The sequence below is a fragment of the Macrobrachium rosenbergii genome, chromosome 3, assembly GCF_040412425.1.
Source record: "Macrobrachium rosenbergii isolate ZJJX-2024 chromosome 3, ASM4041242v1, whole genome shotgun sequence".
NCBI classification, from domain to species: domain Eukaryota; kingdom Metazoa; phylum Arthropoda; class Malacostraca; order Decapoda; family Palaemonidae; genus Macrobrachium; species Macrobrachium rosenbergii.
The window spans coordinates 69,320,025-69,337,576 of NC_089743.1; the positions used below are offsets into that span (position 1 = coordinate 69,320,025).

Consider the following 17,552-nt stretch of genomic DNA (forward strand, 5'->3'; position numbering starts at 1 on the left):
GTTCAGGTAGTCAACCAAAAATGTTATCTTTCTGGTTTTAGTTGCATTTACATTATGTATGGCAGTTATTTATCTTTTTAATCATACACCAGTACCTTACACTGGCCTTATCTGGAGTAACAGTCATCTCCAGACATGTTCCACAAGAGAAAAGCAGTCACCCTTTCCACCTTCCTGAGTATGCAACTGTCCTGGATCCGTTGCGGTGAAAACTGGTTCTTACCATGTGTGTTTGTTGTAGGCTAGCATATGCAGTCTCATTCCCTTGAAAATTTTGGCACAAAAGCTCATTGACAAAATTGTACTTCATTGAAATTACCCTTTTCTTAATTCATAGATCATCATGTCTAGCGTTGGTACATTTGATTTTTTTTTTTTTTTTCTCCGAAGTGTGCGTGTATATTTGCTGGTATGGACAGGTTTGTAGGTGCCCATAAGGCTGACATAAGTAAGGGGGTTTATATCTTGAGTAGCGTAGTTTAAGTTAAAAAGACTGAACTTTACTGTCATTGCTGTACACTTAAAGTAAAATGCTAAGTAATGCAATACAATTGACATTTTTTAAATATCTAACTTCCCTGGTAGTTACATATATATAGCTTTATCCCGCCGATTCGTCACGTGCACGGCAGAAATTCAAAATTCGCGGCAATCACCGGTAGATGGCCAGGTGGCCATACCTGATTGCCCTCTACTAGGTACCTAGAACCATTCCCAATTGTCCTCAGAAATTCCCTGCCATCGTTCTAGTCAACACGTTGGAAATTCGCTCTTTTTTTTGTTTACTTTGTCTACTTTGGTGAAGTACCCATTGTTTGGTTTTTAGTTTTTGGCTTTCGCTGATATTAATTTTCCCTGGATTTCTCTTTCTCTCTGTCAATTAGTTTGTAGGTTTCCAATTTGGAACTTGCTTTTGAATTCTCAAGATGGCTGACTCTGTTGTTAGAATGTGTGTGAGGGGATGCAAGACCCGGCTTCCTAAGGCTGCCCTTGATCCCCACACTGTATGTAAGAAATGCAGAGGTCATGTGTGTACATTTGATAATAGATGTAAAGAGTGCGAACGTTTGTCTGAGAGAGAGTGGAGAGAATATGATCGCTATGTACAGCGATTGGAGAAGGACAGAATTAGGAGAGCTAGATCTTCGAGTGTTCTGTCAGCTAGGTCTTCTGATAGTCAAGTCCTTTCTAATGTGTCTGATTCTAATATTCCTGATCCTAGCCCTAAGGTAGTAGTACCCGTTCCGCTGACGGAAGCGGAGGTAAGTAACCCATCCTTGAAGGATATTATGAATGCTATTTCTGCCTTGGGAGTTTCAGTACAATCCCTTACTTCGGATAGAGAAGTGATGTGGGGGGCAGTACATAGTTTACAACAAAAGTTCAGTGACAGTGTTAGTGCAGTGGAGGGTGCGTCCGTTCGTGTCTGTCACGCTCCTAGCCCTAGGCTTCTTCCATGCTCCCCAACCCCTGGGAGAAGGAACGCCGACAGGCCAAGGGAGGTGAGAGACATTGAACAACGATCGGACGTCCCCTCGAGCGATCCTGTTGACGCATCCCAGGACGCTCCCCCTCGCCGCAGGAAAGGCGAGATGAGGACGTGTTCTTCGGATGACGCTAGACCCAAACGTGGATGGCGTCGATCTCAGTTTTCTAGACCTATCAAGAGACGCAGGTCCCCCGTCACGCTCCAACAACCCTCTTGCAGCAAATGGAGCTCTCCTGAGAAATTCCTATCGGAAGAAGACGACGTTTCCGCGCCTAAACAGAGGCGTAAGACGCAGAACTCATCGGAGGAAGAAGACGTGTACATCACTTCAGTTCACGCCTCTCCCCCACCCCCAGATTGGGGCGTGTCACAAACGGCGTCACCACCTCATCCTCGAAGGATCCCAGCCAAAGTTTCCGAGGTTGTAGAAGTTCGTCCAGTGCCATCTCCAGTTGTTCCTCAGCAGCAAGCGGCACCACAAGTCAAGTTTTTTGTCAGAAGTGCAGCAGTCCCTTTGCGCTCTCTTTTCGACTCTTACAAGTCGCAAGGACTGAGAGAAAACCACACGGAAAGGAACCTAAGGACGTCAACAGACCCAAGAAGAGGGTAAGACAAGAGTTAGAACAGCAAGACGCTAACAACAAGGAAGACGCGGATTCGCTGCAGGTTGCAGCTCATAAACACTTCCTCGCAGCAAGCCGCAAGCGTGACGGGAGGTGACAAGGTTCGTGACGCCCTCGCAGCAAGCTGGGCGCATGCGCGACACATGCAAACATGACGTTACACACGATTCCCCACTCGCTCGACATCTCCTCGCAGCATTAAGCTGGTTGCATGCGTGACGATGCAAACATGTCGTACTCAACACCATTCCCCCACTCGCTCGACATCGGATATAGCTAATCCTTTGGAAGAGATCTCGGAGGAAGAGACGCAAGAAACTCTTCATGCTGCAGATCTGAAGAGACTACTTTCGCTGTTGGCGGACTTATTTCCCAATGATTTTCAACAGCCCGTTCCTCGGAGTCCGCCCTCGCAGTTTTTGATGGGGAGACCCCAAAAGTCTTCTTCCTTCAAGAAGACAGTATTAGCAAAATCAGTGAAGAAAGCCTTTTCAACACTGAATGGCTGGATTTTGAAGAAGAAAGAACAGGGAAGGACAACTTTTTCTTTTCCCCCCGACTAGGTTGGCTTCTAGATCTAGCGTGTGGTATGAGACTGGGGAAGCTCTCGGCTTGGGAGTTCCTGCCTCCTCCCAAGGGGACTTCTCCAGACTAATAGACGCCACAGCGAGAACAGCCTTGTCAAAGGCCAAGGTTTTGTGGTCCACTGAATTGGACCACTTGCTGAAGGGCATCTTCAGAACAATTGAAGTCTTCAGCTTGATGGATTGACTCGCAGAGGTCACAGATGAGAGGAACGACTCACAGATGCACCTTATTACCTGTCTCGATAAAGCCGTGAGGGACGGGACGGTCGAACTCTCTGCCCTTTTCACAGCAGGTGTCATTAAGAAGAGAGCTATGCTGTGTTTGTTCCTTCACGTCAGAGTGAGTCTCGCTCAGAGATCAGAGCTTTTGTATGCTCCCCTTAACCAAACAACTCTTCCCTTCAGAGCTGGTGAAGGATTTATCAGCAGCTCTTGCACAGCAATCAACGCAAGATCTGATTACAAGGACTGCTAGTAAGGTTCTCCCGGCAAACTTTTTAGCCAGGAAGGAGAAGGAGGCGCCTCCCACGCGCCAGCCCTTTTTTGTGGGAGAGCACTTTCGAGAGGGAGTCAGAGAATGGCTTCTGGAGGACAACCTCGTAAGAACCCCAAGCAACAACCAAAACCCAGGAAGTGAACACAACATCCTCCAGACACAAGTGGGAGCCAGATTATTCCACTTCTGGCAAGAGTGGAGCCAAAGGGGGAGCGGACGACTGGACAGTCGAAGTTTTGAAGGAAGGATACAAGATCCCCTTCCTAAGGAAACCTCCTCTTTCACCAGAGCCGTTAGAGTTGACAACTACTTACTCGGGGAGCAAAGCAGTAGCTCTTCAGGAACAGGTGACCCAGATGCTATCAAAATCAGCAATAGAAGAGGTAAAGAACCTCTCGTCAGGGGAGTTTTACAACAGACTTTTTCTGGTACCCAAGAACTCAGGGGGTTGGAGACCAGTTCTGGACGTAAGTCCATTGAACAAGTACATAAGCAAAGTCAAGTTTGCTATGGAGACATCTCGCCAGTCCTAGCAGGCACCAGACAAGAAGACTGGATGGTCTCGATAGACCTACAGGACGCCAGCGTATTTTCACGCACCAGTTCACCCGAACTACAGAAAATATCTGAGGTTTGTGCATCTCGGGACAACTTATCAGTTCAGAGCACTTTGTTTTGGACTGAACATGGCTCCGTACGTTTTCTCATGAGTGGCATCGAACGTAGCTCGCTGGTTACATCTAAAAGGAATACGGATATCAGTGTACCTGGACGACTGGCTAATCAGAGCCAGATCACAAGCAAAGTGTCTGGAGGATCTTCGAGTGACAATGAAGTTGATACAACAGTTAGGACTAGTAATAAATCTAGCCAAATCACAGCTAACGCCTTCACAAGACATCATTTACCTGGGGATGAGAATTCAGTCAGTAGTTTTTCGGGCTTTTCCAGCCCCGAAACGCATTCTGGATTGCCTGGAAAAGGTGAAGCTCTTTTTAGGGAGATGGACCTGTTCGGCGAGGGAGTGGATGAGTCTGCTAGGGACCCTCTCCTCGATCGAACAATTCGTCCCCCTGGGAAGACTACATCTACGTCCACTTCAGTTCCATTTGTCAAACTTTTGGAAAAGAGGCCAAGATCTAGAGACGTGGATTCCGATCCCTCTGGGAATCAAAAATCATTTGAGTTGGTGGAACGACCCCAACAAACTACAAAAGGGCCTCGAACTTCAACAGAAGAACACCAACCTAGTGTTGTATTCAGACACATCAGACGTGGGGTGGGGTGCAACGCTGGGGAAGGGCGAGATCTCAGGTCTGTGGGAAAACTATCAGAAGAAATGGCATATAAACGTCAAGGAACTGGTGGCCATTCATCTAGCGCTAGTCCACTTTCAGGAGAAGGTCCAGAACAAGATAGTACAGGTCAACGCAGACAACACCACAGCGTTGGCCTACATCAAGAAACAGGGTGGCACTCGTTCGGATTCCCTTTACGAGGCAGCAAAGGATCTCCTGTTGTGGGCAGAAGCAAACAATGTAACTCTGATCACCCGCTTCATAGAGGGAGAGAAGAACGTCAGAGCGGATCTCCTCAGCAGAGGAAGACAGGTTCTCTCGACAGAATGGACCTTACATCACGAGGTGTGCAACAGGCTTTGGAATCTGTGGGGAGAACCACAATAGACCTATTTGCAAACACAGAGAACGAAGAGGTTACCAGTCTACTGTTCTCCAGTCCCAGACCAGGAAGTAGTGACAGTGGACGCCTTCCTCATAGATGGGGGGACTAAACACGACGCTTTTCCCCGCTCAAGATCCTAGACAGAGTCATGAAGAAGTTCAGGGAGTCGAACGATGCCCGCATGACCCTGATAGCTCCTTTTTGACCCATGAGACCGTGGATCACAGAGGTGATGGAGTGGCTAGTAGACACCCCCAGGTCGCTACCTTGTCGGATCGATCTACTCAGACAGCCACATATAGAGAGATACCATCAAAATCTCCTCGCTCTCAACCTAACTGCCTTTCGACTATCAAAAAGCTGGCAAGAGCGAAGGGATTTTCAAGGGAAGCTGCAAGAGCTATCACGAGAGCGAGGAGAACGTCCACACTCAAGGTGTACCAATCAAAATGGGACGTATTCAGGAGTGGTGCAGAAATAATAACATTTCCTCTTCCAGTACCTCTATAACTCAAATGGCAGATTTTCTGCTGCATTTAAAAGTCCAAGGAAACCTAGCAGTATCAACCATCAAGGGATACCGCAGCATGCTTGCTTCCATCTTCCGTCACAGAAATCTTGACGTGTCGGGAGGCAAAGACCTCACGGACTTCATTAGGTCTTTTGAGACGGTTAAAAGGAAGGACAACCCGACCCCCTCTTGGAATTTAGACGTAGTCCTAAAGTTTTTAACCTCGAGCAGGTTTGAACCTCTCGAGCAGGCTTCATGGAAGGATCTCACTAAGAAGACCCTTTTCCTGGTTGCGTTGGCTACTGCCAAGAGGGTAGGAGAATTACAAGCCTTTAGCAAGAAATGGGGAGAATGCAGTCTGCTCTCTACAACTAGGTTTCCTCGCTAAAAATGAGAACCCGTCTCAACCATGGCCCAGATCCTTTACCATACCGGGGCTGTCTCATTTAGTAGGACGGGAAAAGGAGAGAGGCCTTTGTCCAGTTAGGGCCCTAAAATTTTATCTACAGAGGACCAGAAACATGAGAGGTCAGTCGGACAACCTCTGGTGCTCGGTGAAGAAACCTTCGTTGCCCTTATCAAAGAATGCTCTGGCATTCTTTATCAAGGATTTAATAAGGGAAGCTCACCAAAACTGTGACGAGAAAAACTTCCCAATCCTCAAAGTCAAAGCTCATGAAGTAAGAGCTGTGGCAACTTCGATGGCGTTTAGACATAATAAGTCGATGAAATCGATTTTGGAAGCGACATTCTGGCGAAGCAAGTCTATCTTCGCAGATTGTTACCTTAAAGAAGTACAGACCCAATATGAGGATTGTTGTTCCCTAGGTCCGTACGTTGCCTCCGGCGCCGTAGTTGGAGAAGGTACTACTGCCTCTAACATATAACCTTATACCCTTGCATTTTCTTGATTTGAGCTCACAGGTTGTCTGTGAAGGTTGTTGCAACCTTCCACAGTCTGGGGTTGCAAGTCTAAGTTCGGTTTTATGGAGTGTGTTTTTAGTGATTTTAGTGGGTCAGGTGGTCAGCTCTTTGTCCATGGCTATGCCAGGATAGCAAGGGTGGTGGTCTAGTCATGTTAAGGCCAAGGACCGTGTGACAGCCCCATAGAGACTTTCTACAGCCCCCTGGATGGGTCACTGGGTTTCTCAAGGAATGCAGGCGAATGAGGCAGGATAACTATGAAGCCAGCTTCCTTATCTGGTAAGAACCAGAGTATAGTTACAGCTAATATATAGTTAGTAATTGTACGAATTCCCAACGGTGTTTTGGTTCTCTAACCCACCACCAAGGGTGTCAATCAGCTATATATATGTAACTACCAGGGAAGTTAGATATTTAAAAATGGTATTTTCATTATAAAATAAGTTTTTAAATATACTTACCTGGTAGTTACATATATAAAAGGTCCCTCCCTCCTCCCCTCTGAGAACAGGGGCATGGAATTTCTGAGGACAATTGGGAATGGTTCTAGGTACCTAGTAGAGGGCGCTCAGGTATGGCCACCTGGCCATCTATCGGTGATTGCCGCTAATTTTGAATTTCTTCTGCATACTGATTTAATCATGGGATAAAGCTATATATATGTAACTACCAGGTAAGTATATTTAAAAATTTATTTTATAATGAAAATACCATATTAATATTAGTGTACATTTTTAATACTCTAATTTTGTTACTTTTCACAGCATATTAATCTATGTAAGAACTTTTTATCTTTTACAGAAAAATGCACATTAGGAGAAGGGGAGACAGTGCTTCCAACATGTGATCCAGGAAGAACATATTCAAATGTCAAGCAGAAGTGGTACATAGAGTAAGACATTTCCTAATTTTGTTTTGACTAAAATAATCATGATATGAAAATACTGTAATCATAGGATGATGTCATACACAGTGGAGTAGTGGATATGTTAATACTGTGGATAAGCTTTTCACTTCATTTATGCATTGCTACTTGTAGCAGAATTGGTTAGAAGCCCCTGTATGACCTCTAATTTAGTATCCTGCTGAAAGGGGGATTCCCCTCCTCACTGCATTATTTTTTACCATTCTTGGCTTGGCCAAGCTAGTTACCAGGGATATTGGTTACTAGTGTTATTACTGCTCTCATAGTTTATTTTCCCTCTTCATCATATGCTTTTTGAATAAAGTTACTACCTTTTAGGGCTGTTTTTATAATATCAAGCAGGTGTATTGTTTTTGTCCTGTTTTTTAGTTTGTTTTTGTTTTGTTTAGGTAGTGAGGTAGAAACTTGGGTATATTTGTTGAACACTATGGTGAGAACTGCCTTTTAATTAGGAGCTGTTCATTCCTCATTTTGGGTTAGTTTGAGAATTGAGGTCTGTCATTCTTTATGGGATGTGGAGTCTCCTAATTGTTCTCAGGTAAGGAAAGACAAGAGAGACATAAGGATTAAATCCAAGATACAGTACCAGTCACTATAGATGACTGCTGAAATAGCAAGTTAGTGAATCTTCTTTCATTACCAAGAAAGTGGAAGAGGCAATTCAGCGCTCAGCCTTCAGTCTGGTCCAGTGATATAAAGTAACCTCTTTCACATGGCTTGAGTGATCATAGTTCCGCACTCCCCAGTACTATAATAACCATTTCAGAAACAGCAACTAAAACTGTCTGTGAACCTAGGAAACAAGATTTTGTCCCATAGTCCTTGATGTGAATACACTTAAGTCAGGTATTGATGACAGATTGAAAGCAATAAGCAATGGGGAAAGCAGGTTCGACTGTTGGTGCCAAATATGCTGAGTATCTTCAGGAAGTTGGACATACTTCAAGATAACTGGAGTACAGTAACATCCCGAACTTGTGTAAATTCACGGACACGCGAACTTTTCACTGGAACCTAACTGAAGAATTAAAGGAATTTATTTCTGGTGATAGAAATTCATTTCTTGCTATGTGGTTCGGATTCCACAATAAGCTGTAGGTCCTGTTGCTAGGTAACCAATTAAACTAAGATATACTTAACTTATTTTGGAACCTAACTAATTGTCACACACAAGTTTTTCACAGACACACGAACATTTGCGAATACTGAGAAACCCTGCAAAAGTGTTTGTTTAATTTTTTATGTAATTTATAAGTTTTCAAGCTTTTATGTTTAAATTAAATAACATTAAATAATAAAAGTAATAATTTCTCTCTCTCTCTCTGTCATTAATAACATTGATAAGATTAAATAATAATAATAAAAATAATACAGGTTTTGTTAAACAAAATGGCAGTTTCAGCAGCATTTATTTTATATAGTAAACACTCAGTTCGTCTTATCAGTTGCTTTTCTTACGCTGGAATGGTTGCAAGCAATTTTTCGATATTCATATCCAGTGGTTTAGTGATGTGTAGAAGGTAGTTCTCATGGGGTGTCGACTAGTTTCGCTCTTCTCGTCAGGGCATCATTCAGAACAGGATCGCAGGATGCAATGGCTGTAATGCGTGGATTTTTCATCTTTTATCCCATTCTTTTGGTTTGTGGAGTGAGTTGCTTCATTTTCATTGGCTATCCAGCCGTGACGTCATCGGAAAGGCCGCTCCTGATTGGCTGCCTTCTGCCCGATGTAAGCGTACTGCTGATTGGCGATGGTGCAATTTCTCGAGGAAGGCAGGTTAACCGATTGTTCCCAAGGTGAAGGGCGGCGCCTCTGCCTTCCTCAGGAGTTGGAAGGGCGTTCTCGGGGCGAGGGTTAAAGTCGTCCTCGACGTCGGGGCATCTTTGAGTCATAGGTGGGTGCAAGGGGCGATATTGCCGGATAGCTAATGAAAATGAAGCGACTAACTCCACAATCCAAAAGAATGGGATAAAAGATGAAAAATCCACGCATTACAGCCATTGCATCCTGCGATCCTGTCCTGAATGATGCCCTAACGAGAAGGGCGAAACTAGTCGGCACCCCATGAGAAAAAGTTAAGTATACCTTAGTTTTACCAGACCACTGAGCTGATTAACAGCTCTCCTAGGGCTGGCCCGAAGGATTAGACTTATTTTACGTGGCTAAGAACCAATTGGTTACTTAGCAACGGTACCTACAGCTTATTGTGGAATCCGAACCACATTATAGTGAGAAATGAATTTCTGTCACCAGGAATAAATTCCTCTAACTCTTCATCAGCCGGTCGCGGGAATTGAACTCCAGCCCATCGAATGACAGTCTGAAGCTCAACCGACTCAGCCAACAAAGGGCTATGCACCCCATGAGAACTACCTCCTACATATCACTAAACCACCGGATGTGAATATCGGACAATTGCTTGCAACCATTCCAGCACAAGAAAAGCAATTGATAAGACAAAGTGAGCGTTTACTATATAAAATAAAAGCTGTTGAAACTGCCATTTTGTTTAGCAAAACCTGTATTAAAGAAGGTCTTTTTTGTAATAAAAATAATAATAATAATATAACTGTAATGACAGAATTCGTGTGCGATTCGTATTTTAAACAAACAAATATCTTTCCCTCTATCTTTGTAAGAAGCTCGAAGGCAAAGCTGTCAGACATGTCGATTTAACATGACAAGAAGGGGCGTTGTTGCGGTGATTAAAAATTTCAGTTGTAAGGAAGGTCTCTCTCTCTCTCTCTCTCTCTCTCTCTCTCTCTCTCTCTCTCTCTCTCTCTCTCTCTCTCTCTTGATCATAGTTAGAGCAACCTATGTATTACTGTTTCTCTGTATGTCTGTAACTGTACTGTAGATAATTTTAACCCTTTAACGCCGACTGGACGTATTTTACTTTGACAAAAGTTGTCTGTCAGGTGCCGAGTGGACGTAAAATACGTCAACTACAAAATGTTTTTTAAATATTCGCAGAAAAATACTTATAGGCCTCGTTTGCGAAAAATTTTAAATCACGCACCTTGAGGAATGCTGGGAGTTCAAGGATCACACTGTTGTTTTGTTTACAAGCATGACCCAGCTGCGCATGCGCGAATTTCTTTCTTATCCCAAAAGAAAGCATCAGCTAACTCTGCTGAAAATCTCAGAAATTCTTTAGTCACTTTGTCGTAATTTTTGCATGATTTTCTATTAGCCTTTACATAAAGTTTTATACATGAAAATGTGCGCAATTTCATGTAGAATACAACAAAAAATAACTCATGGTTATAGCTTTTATCAATATTGACATATTTTCATATAAATCATAATAAGTACCAAAATTTCAACCTTCGGTCAACTTTGACTTGACCGAAATGGTCGAAAAATGCAATTGTAAGCTAAAACTCATACATTCTAGTAATATTCAATCATTTACCTTCATTTTGCAACAAACGAGAAGTCTCTGGCACAATATTTCGATTTATGGTGAATTTAAAAAAACTTTTCCTTACGCCCCACGCATAACTCTGCTGAAAATCTTGTAAGAGCCTGATGCCGTCTCTTCCAAACACGTGTGTGTTCGTGTGTTCGTTGTCCATCGGAGTGGACAAGACAACAAGAGTATCTCGTTTTCTTTCTCTAAAGGAACACGATTTCAACCATACAATATTTCCGTCTGTTTCTCCCTAACCATTGTTGTCTTGATGTATGTACAATCACCACTACTTGGATTGCCATGCAAGCATTCTAGTCATGTACTCATAATGTTCCAATGAATCTTCTGTATCAAACTGTGTGTATGTTTCTGTTTGTGAAGACGCCAAATGTCTCGCCACTCTGATGGATGACGAACACACGTGTTTGGAAGAGACGGCGTCAGGCTCTTACAATCTCAGAAATTCTGTAGTCACTTTGTCGTAATTTTTGCACAGTTTTATATATGAAAATGTGCGCAATTTCATGTAGAATACAACAAAAAATAACTCATGGTTGTAGCTTTTATCAATTTTGACATATTTTCATATAAATCATGGTAAGTGCCAAAATTTCAACCTTCGGTCAACTTTGACTCGACCAAAATGGTCGAAAAATGCAATTGTAAGCTAAAACTCTTACATTCTAGTAATATTCAATCATTTACCTTCATTTTTCAACAAACGAGAAGTCTCTAGCACAATATTTCGATTTATGGTGAATTTTTTAAAACAACTTTTTCCTTTCGCTCATGCCATGGCACTAACTCTGCTGAAAATCTCAGAATTTCTTTAGTCACTTTGTCATAATTTTTGCACCGTTTTATATTAGCTGTTACATAAAGTTTTATATATGAAAATGTGCACAATTTCATGTAGAATAGAACAAAAATAACTCATGGTTGTAGTTTTTATCAGTTTTGAAATATTTTCATATAAATCACGATAAGTGCTGAAATTTCAACCTTCGGTCAACTTTGACTCAACCGAAATGGTCGAAAAATGCAATTGTAAGCTAAAACTCTTACATTCTAGTAATATTTAATCATTTACCTTCATTTTGCAACAAAAGGGAAGTCTCTAGCACAATATTTCGATTTATGGTGAATTTTTGAAAAACTTTTTTTTTACGTCTGCGTGTTACGAATTCATGCATAATTTTGTGATAATATTTTCTCTGTGTTGCTTTGATCGTTTTACAATTTGTTATATACCAAAATCATTGCAGTTTAGTGTACAATACAACGAAAAAAAAAATAGCTCATTAGCTTTAACCGTTTTACTTACAGCACGATTTGTATACAATAATATATGAAATTTTTTTTCGCGCTGTCATATATTCCAATATTTATATATGATAATGATATATTTTTTTCATTTCTGATGGTTGCATACTAAACTTCAGGCAATGAGAAAAAAATTAGCCAAAAATGAACTCTTAAAAACTAAGCGTGCTGTGATTTTTGGAAAAAAACTTTCCGCTTTGCCGCTAACTCCCAAACCCCGCCAGCATACGGCAGACACTTTTGTAAATAGAGGCTCGGCATTTAAGGGTTAATACAAACCCATGATTTGTGATGACCTTGCATAAGCCATTGTTCCCCTGTGCTGTGTCTTGGGTTTGACGGCCAAGGACGTATTTAGATGGGCTTAACTGATTGGTAATGCTTCTCTTCCAGTAGCCCTTTATTTAGATACTGAAGGCATTCCCCTGTATGTTCTCAGATATTAGTTGGGAAGTAATATCTTTACTCCCCTACATTGATCAGGATGTAAGAGTTTGCTTTCCTTCTTGGGCTCCCACCCTCCGTGTACAAGGGCATGACTAATTCTTTCCTATTTGTGCTGAGTGTTGTTTTTGCCACCTGCACAAAGAGAGTTGCTCAGGGGTGTGGTTGCAGGCGTTGTTGGTAAGTTCCGCTTCCACGGCGCCCATGGTGGCCTCCCATCCATCCTTCTCTCTCCCTGTAGGTTCTTCCTTATCTCTCCTAAGGTGGGGATCTCTCTCCTTTGATAGAGATCTCTTTCCTTCGCCCTCTTTGCTCACTCGTCAGGCGAATACCGCGAGGGGAGGCATTGCAGGCGGTCGGGCAACCTCTTCTAAATGCCTCCTCTCGTTGCATAGGGCAGTTTCCCTCGTAGCAAGAGGAGTCTCCCTCTCTAATCATCTTTACTTTTTCTTTCATGTTGACAGTGAGCATCGCAGGCACAGCAGTAGTTGGCTGGATATCTCGGGGGATATCTTGTATGAAGGAGTCCCAACATTCATTCAAGTGTTGCTTCGGGATTGACCACAGTACCTGGTTAGATGACATAGTTCCACGTCGGGATCGTTCTGACTCTGTTCCCGCCAAATTGATTGCTGTCATTGCTGGCCTTCATGTATGCTGTGGCACTGCCTCTGGCGTATCTGTAGTCCATCTGCTCCTGCTGTTTCCTGTGTTATGCTCCTGTTAACTCGATGACAGTCTCTGGAAGTTACAATGTCCGCCATCCTGTAGAAGATGTCGGTGTGAAGTTGAAGGAAGTCGCCCTGTGGAAGTGACATTCCTGACCGTTGTGATAGCTCTTGCCTTCCGAACCGCTGCCGTAGCTCCTGCATCAGTTGTCCTGATCATGCCCGCTGCTTCTCTTGGTGGTCGTGTCCTTGGTCACTTCCATTTTGTTCCTTCCTAGCTGCCCTGTAGGTTACGATGTTTCGTGTCCACCATCCTGTAGAAGATGCTGGAGTGAAGGTGAAGGAAGTCGCCTGTGGAAGTAGCCGCTGTCTTCTTCATCTTATCTCCGATTTCATCTTTTGCTGCCTCTTCCCTTCCTCTCCCGAAGTCCAAGGGGGTCCCAGGAATCGGACAGACCTCCATTGGCCGAAAGAGAGGAAGGTTGCTTCTTTCCCCTTGATGCCCTTGGACATCTAGGGACTGTCTCCTTCCGAGGAGGCAGTGAATCTCTCATTGGCTCTTCCCAACCTTTGGGTTAGGGAACCGATTCGCATATCCCTGGGTTTTGTGTTTCGGCAGCCACGGGCGTGCAGACTTTTGTTTGCAATCCCGTTCCCAGTCCTAGAGGTTCCGCCTCTGAGACGGGGGCTGCTTCGGGCACTTGTTCGCGAGCCGCTCCAAGTGCTCGAGATTCTATGGAATATCGAGTATCCTGATATTCCAGCTCCCGAACTGGCCTGGGGAGAGTACTCTCCCCAGCCCAGTTTGGGAGCAGTGCGAGAGAAAGGGCCGAGGCACCCAGGTGTCTCAGCTCTTCCTGCCAGCACCACAAGCACTCCCCAGATGCTTTCCAGTGCTCAGTCGGGTTCCCAGCCCGGTGTCTCAATCCTGTCGGTTTGAACACCAGAAGAAGCAGGGAAGAGATGCCCCTCGGGAGTCCTGTTGGACTTCTAAGGGACTGCTCTCTTCTTGGAGACAAGTTTCTCTCGTTGGCTCTTCCTGCCCTCGGGTGGAAGCCAATTTGCATTCTCCTGTGGGGTGTGGCATTTTCAGGGCCGCAAAGACTGGATCTGTGCCTGCCTCTTTTCGATTTCTTGGGAACCGAAAGTAGCCGCATCCGATTTTGGGGGTCTCATGGGTTGCTTGAATTCTATGAATCACAAGCACTCTCCTGACGAGAGGCACAGGACGAGAGAAATTGCTGAGACACCCAGGTGACTGGGTGCCGAGACACCAGGTGTCTCAATACTGGCCGCCAGCTGCTTCGGTTGCTTGGCCGGGTTTCATCCTTGTGTCTTGAACCTTAGGGTTTGAGCATGCAGGATAGCAGACAGAATTCACCTTTGAACCTTCTTCTCAAGGGGCCTCGGCCTTGAAGGAGTTTAGAGTTCGGGAAACTAACACTAGTTCATGGCAGACGAGTTCCCCCCGTCCAGTTCCAATTGTGTTCATGCAATCGGCTTTGCTCGGCTCGACCCTGGTCGCGCTTGCGAGACTGGCTCAGCTTGCTTGCCCCGCCCAGCCCCTGGTCGCGCTTGCAAGACTGGCTTGGCTTGCTCGCCCCGCCCAGCCCCTGGCTCAGACTGGCTCGGCTCGCCCTGACTGCCTCCCAGTCCACCGCTTACCACCCAGCTGGATCGCGTTTGCGTGATCAGCTCGGTTTGGTGCTGCTCGGCTCGGCCCCACTCAGTTTTTTCTGAAATTGGGCTCTTGATTCTGTTCGAGTGAACTTTCTGCTCTTCCCAGGAAAGCGCTTTGCCACAGCACAAGTGCTCTTCTTTCCCCATGTGGCAGCAATCTCCTTCGGTTGATTATCACTCACGGTCTGCCTCTCCTGCTGGTCTTACTGGCAGGACAGGTAGGGGTACTCTTTCTCCTCACCTGTTCTCTCTTCCTGTCATTTGTTCTGAGAGGCACAAGACGGACAGAGAAAGCTCCAACAAATTTGTCTTCGGAGTTCGGCTGCCTGGCGTGCTTTGGGTGTCGGCCCCCCAATTCTCTCGTAGTACAACCAGGTAGCCGAGGAGGGTATCTTGGGATCTGTCAAGGTCTCCCTCCAAGGAGAGAGGTACAGGAGTTTCATGCTTCGGAAGCAGTGAGAGTCTTCCTCTTCAAGTTGCAATCGCCCTCGTTTTTCAGAGAACTTCATTCCAATTCGTCAGCGCGAGGATCCCCGGGACAGGACTGCGGCTCCCCCAATGAATAATCTTCATCACTCGCAACCCTTGCAGTTCCCGAGGGGCCGAGAGTGCTGGGGGCCGCCGCGGTCGTTGCTTCCGAGAGCATTCTCAACCAGATGAATTCTTTTCTTCGGACAAGGAGTTCATTGAGGTCAAGACACCAAGCTTCTTCCCTTCCTTGACAGAGTACGAATTCCTGCCTTGGAGGGTCTTGCCGACTGCAGTTCTGTGGGCAGAATTCTGGTGCTAAGAAGAAGGACTTTGTCCCAATTCGGATCTCTGGTTTCGTAAGTCCCGAGTTAGCTCAATCCTTAGAAACGAACCTTTACTCGGTTGTGCCTTGCTCTTTCAGAGATTTGCCAGATACCGCAGTAATCAAGGTTTGTACCTCGGCACTGCCTTGTCCTTTGGACAATGGCCAAGACCTTGGGGTCTTAGTCATCTCGGCTCAACCTTGAGTTCAAGCCAGCCCCCCTCAACTCCTAAGAAGTCCCAGGCTTCAGAAGAAGACTGTGGAACACATAGCCCTCTTCTTGCCTTCTAGGAAAGTGCGCATAACTCTGTCTCTTTTCACCCTCTTTTCCATAAGGAAGGAGAGAAGAAGGGAAGAGAGAAGGAAGCATCGACCGGGAAGAAGTTCTCCTGCTGCTGATGCCTTGATGAAATGATACTTATTGAGTCTCTGGAGCAGCAGCAACATTGCCGAGACCTGGGAATGGATTCGTTCAGGAGAAGAATCTATTTCCCTTAGGCCTTGGCAATTCATCAAACTTCCATCCCACTTCCTCTCCAGTGCTCCCGATTCAGGAAATGCCAGGAAAGAGTTAGGCTAATGCTTGATTGGAGGAACCTTTGAATATGCCCGCATACTCCCCTCTCATTGTGTGTCTACTTACGGATTCACTGATCGAGGAATAGGTGCACACCTGTAAGACTTTGTCTTGAAGGTGTGTGACCGAGACGATTAGTACCTTCTCATCACAGTCCTGGGCTCAAGGCAGCCTTTTGGCCTTCCGAGAATTCAGGATGAGTTTTGCAACGCTCAGTGGTTTCGTTGAACAACAAGACCACAGTAGTGGCATTTGTCGACAAACAAGAGGGAATCATTTTTTCCTCCTGTTTCATCTGTCGGCATTTGCAGGTACTCAAGTGTTCTATAGCGCACTCGACAGCTCATTTAGCCAGATGCATTCCTGGTGGGGATGTATTGGTAGGTGAGCTTGGCTTCTGGTTTGAGTGATTGGGATGGACCATGCTGCTCACTCTTTTCTTCACGAAGAGACGGCTCGACTGAGAAATCCCTACCATCTTTCTGTTGCCTCCCCGCACAACAAGTCTGTAGTTTTTCTCGCTCCTTCGTACCAGACCCAGGGGCCGCTATGGTGAGGCGTGCTGTCTTTTTGGGAAAAAATTGATATCTACGTTTTTCCATCTGTATTTGCCTGTTTCGTTAGGGGTTCACAAGCATTGCTCACCCCGAGTTACAGACAAATGCTGAAAGACTTCACCTTTCACCCGACCTGATAGCTGAGGCATTGAGAAGAGTTATGCTTGACCCAACCTCCTGTAGCAGCTATACAAGAAGTGGTTCAATACTTGCTGGATCTGGTGCTGATGCAGTAAGACTACACATCAAGCACCCATTCTATTTTTCTTTTAGAATCATAGAAGCGATTCCGCTCCTTCCTCTAGCAAGGGGAGGAAGGAGAGACTGGCATTAAGGGAAACCCTATCTCTGGTTTTTCTTACTGCCTCCGACTCTAGATTCTTCCCAGCCTATTTCGTATGAGGTACGTTTCCTCACTCACGTGAAAAGGTCCAGTATCTGACATTTGATCTTGCAGTTCCTAACTCTGACATCGATCAGTATGTCAGAGGCACGGTACTCCTCCTCGCTGTTTCGACCAGGAGGAGTAGCCTAGGTGTGTGCAGAACTCCAATCAGTTCAGGAGACTCACTCAGATTCCTCCCTCCAACCAGTGAGTCTTCGTAATGTAAAGGACCGACTTGTTTGTATATCGTGTCGGAACAAATCACAATTTTTGAATGTAAATTGTATTTTTCCTAACTATACAAACTTGAGGTCCTTTACATTACATATTATGCCCACCTTATGCCACCCCCCAATCTGAACCTGGACCGAAAGGCAAACTGGAATGTTTACATCCGGGCAGGCAGGTATTCCAGCCTACCTGATGGTAGTTACTGCCTAACCATCTTGCTCAAGAGTTTAACGGCCATTT

The 17,552-nt window shown here is 44.9% G+C and overlaps 1 protein-coding gene across 3 annotated transcripts in view; it reads left to right on the forward strand.

The window, feature by feature from the left end:
• Positions 1-17,552, forward strand: part of Rep (Rab escort protein) — an 89,162-nt gene that overhangs the window by 23,089 nt on the left and 48,521 nt on the right. For all 3 annotated transcript variants that reach the window (XR_010849268.1, XM_067081221.1, XM_067081228.1), the window contains exon 4: positions 7,115-7,205. Coding sequence is in view for 2 of the 3 variants with exons in the window: in XM_067081221.1 (XP_066937322.1) it covers positions 7,115-7,205 (91 nt within the window). In the remaining variant the exon portion in view is untranslated. The remainder of the gene's footprint in view (positions 1-7,114; positions 7,206-17,552) is intronic.